This window comes from Anoplophora glabripennis, unplaced genomic scaffold (assembly GCF_000390285.2).
Source record: "Anoplophora glabripennis isolate ALB-LARVAE unplaced genomic scaffold, Agla_2.0 scaffold20, whole genome shotgun sequence".
In the NCBI taxonomy this organism is placed as follows: Eukaryota; Metazoa; Arthropoda; class Insecta; order Coleoptera; family Cerambycidae; genus Anoplophora; species Anoplophora glabripennis.
Window position 1 is genome coordinate 1,723,799 of NW_019416362.1, and position 2,387 is coordinate 1,726,185.

The following is a 2,387-nucleotide window of genomic DNA, read 5'->3' on the forward strand; positions in this document are numbered from 1 at the left end:
ACTACAGTTTATGTAGGGGAGGCCAGGGCAGCGAGGACCACCGGGGTAACGGGGACCACCGGAGTAATTTGAGAACGTTTTAAATTTCCCGCGTTTTAAATTTCAAGGTAAGTTTATGTAATTTCCTTTATTGAGAGTGTGCTTATTACAAAGACGCTTGTGGATTATTATGAAAAATGACTACTACATTAATGAGGTGCATTAAAATAGCTACGAACCTAACCTAAATGTTCAACCATCATTCCGATTAAAACAATTTATTCGGTAACTTTGGTTTTTGGCTACACTTGGGGTAGTGAGGACCATTAGTATTGGGGTCAACAGGACCACCTACTAGTCAGTGGTCCTCCCTGCCCCGGGTTGTTAGTTTTTATACGTAGCTACATAACGTTTTTAATTTCAGATGCGAAATTATGTAAGAAAGCGGGATACGCCGCAATGGACACAAGAAAGTGCAAACGACGCAATACGGGAAATACGTAATGAAATGAGTATTAGGGAAGCGTCAAGAAACTTCAAGGTCCCAAAAACCTGTTTGATTAGGCGACTGAAGCAAAATGTGGACAATGTGCCTGGACCTCTGATCGGGAAATATAATCCACTGTTTTCTAGAGAAAATGAGCGATTATTATTGACCATTTATTAGAAATGCAGTCAAAATTTTATGGTCTTACTCCGTTAGACGTAAGATGTGTAGCTTACGGGCTTGCGGATAGAGTTAAAATAAAACACCCATTTAATAATACAAAAATAGTTGCCGGCGAGGATTGGTTGTCAGGATTTTTGAAAAGAAACCCTCAATTATCTATTCGTAAGCCAGAAGCAACTAGTCTGAACAGGGCTGCAGGTTTCAATAAAGACCAAGTCTCAACTTTTTTTAGTCTTCTCAAAGCAGCTTCAGAGCAATATAATTTTAGTGCTGAGAGAATTTACAACTTCGACGAGACTGGAATTAGTACTGTACCGAAACCTACAAAAATATTAGCCAAGAGAGGACAAAAGCAAGTTGGTAGAATTGTCAGTGGCGAAAGGAGATCAAATATAACTATGGCTTGTGCATTTTCAGTTACTGGGCACTACATTCCTCCATTATACTTATTTCCACGAAAGCGACTAGCACCATCTTTATTAAGGGATGCGCCCCCAGGAGCTATTGGTTTTGCAAATGGGTCAGGCTGGATGGACAGCGAACACTTTCTAAAGTATCTGGATCATTTTATAAAACATGCCAAGCCCAGTAAGGAAAAGCCAGTGCTACTTATTTTAGATGGGCATACCAGCCATAAGCAGCTTGAAGGTGTTTTGAAAGCAAGAGAAAATCACATAGTAATGGTTACTATTCCTCCGCACTGCAGCCATAGGATCCAACCCCTGGATTTGACTTTCTTTGGGCCGTTTAAGAACCAATATGCTCGAGAATGCGACTACTATATGATAAACCATAAAGGAGAGATGATAACAATCCATGACGTCGTGAGTTTAAGCGGTAAGGCGTTTCAGAAAGGGGCTACAATAGATAAAGCTACAAAGAGTTCGAAAGAAGTGGGATATATCCATATAACCCAGATGTTTTCGAAGAAAGTGATTTTTTGCCCTCGTCTGTTCACGGAAATGATAATAGTTCAACAAATCAGGGGAACATCACTCCGCCACAATCAATCACTTCACCCATCACTCCACAAAAGAGACAGTTGTCAGTTGCTGACCCAAAAGATAGTAGCACCAGTGAAAGCGAGGAGGAAGACGATTGCATATGCATTTTTCGTCACAGTTGTTTCAAAGACAGCAGACCAGGGGAAGGATGGATACGATGCCAAATCTGTGAGCAATGGGCTCACGAAGCTTGTGCGGGAGCAGATGAAGACGACGATGTGTTTATATGTGAATTATGCAAATAATTTCCTTTTAGTTCTTTAGTTTTTATATGTGGACCTACCTGCCCCGGGCGACGGGGTAGGTAGGTCCAAGTAACACATATCATAAATATTTTTTTTCTAATGTTAAATATTTTTGTTTACTTTCTATATTGCAATAATGTCTTCTTATGTAATAAAGTTATGCATTATTTTTTTTTGTTTTTCTAACGGTAAATAAACATACAATTAACAATACGATGTGTTTCATATACGTTATTAAATTTTAAGTTTAATTTGACTTTTGTAAAATATATTTTGTTTTGTACTGGGTAATTCAGAAAGGCCTTCCGTAAATACAGGGGGTGATAGTACCACAAAAAATAAGAATTTTTTGTCCTTTTAACTATATGTCCATCTTCTCTTGTTTTCGAGATGCAGAGGTACAACATAAAATTTTTGAAATAGAATTTTGATGAAAATTTCCAAACGGTGAAAAATATTGTTATGAAATTTGCTATTCCGGGGTTTTTA

The 2,387-nt window shown here is 38.2% G+C and overlaps 1 protein-coding gene across 1 annotated transcript; it reads left to right on the forward strand.

Moving 5' to 3' along the window:
- Nucleotides 1-648: 648 nt before the first annotated feature.
- LOC108907404 lies at nucleotides 649-1,917 on the forward strand. The gene has a single exon (XM_018711072.1). It carries the CDS (start codon nucleotides 649-651, stop codon nucleotides 1,915-1,917), a length of 1,269 nt encoding a protein of 422 aa, XP_018566588.1.
- Nucleotides 1,918-2,387: the final 470 nt, after the last annotated feature.

What these genes read in the sequence shown, in the direction of transcription:
- LOC108907404 (XM_018711072.1), top strand. Translation starts at nt 649, where the DNA reads ATGCAGTCAAAATTTTATGGTCTTACTCCGTTAGACGTAAGATGTGTA.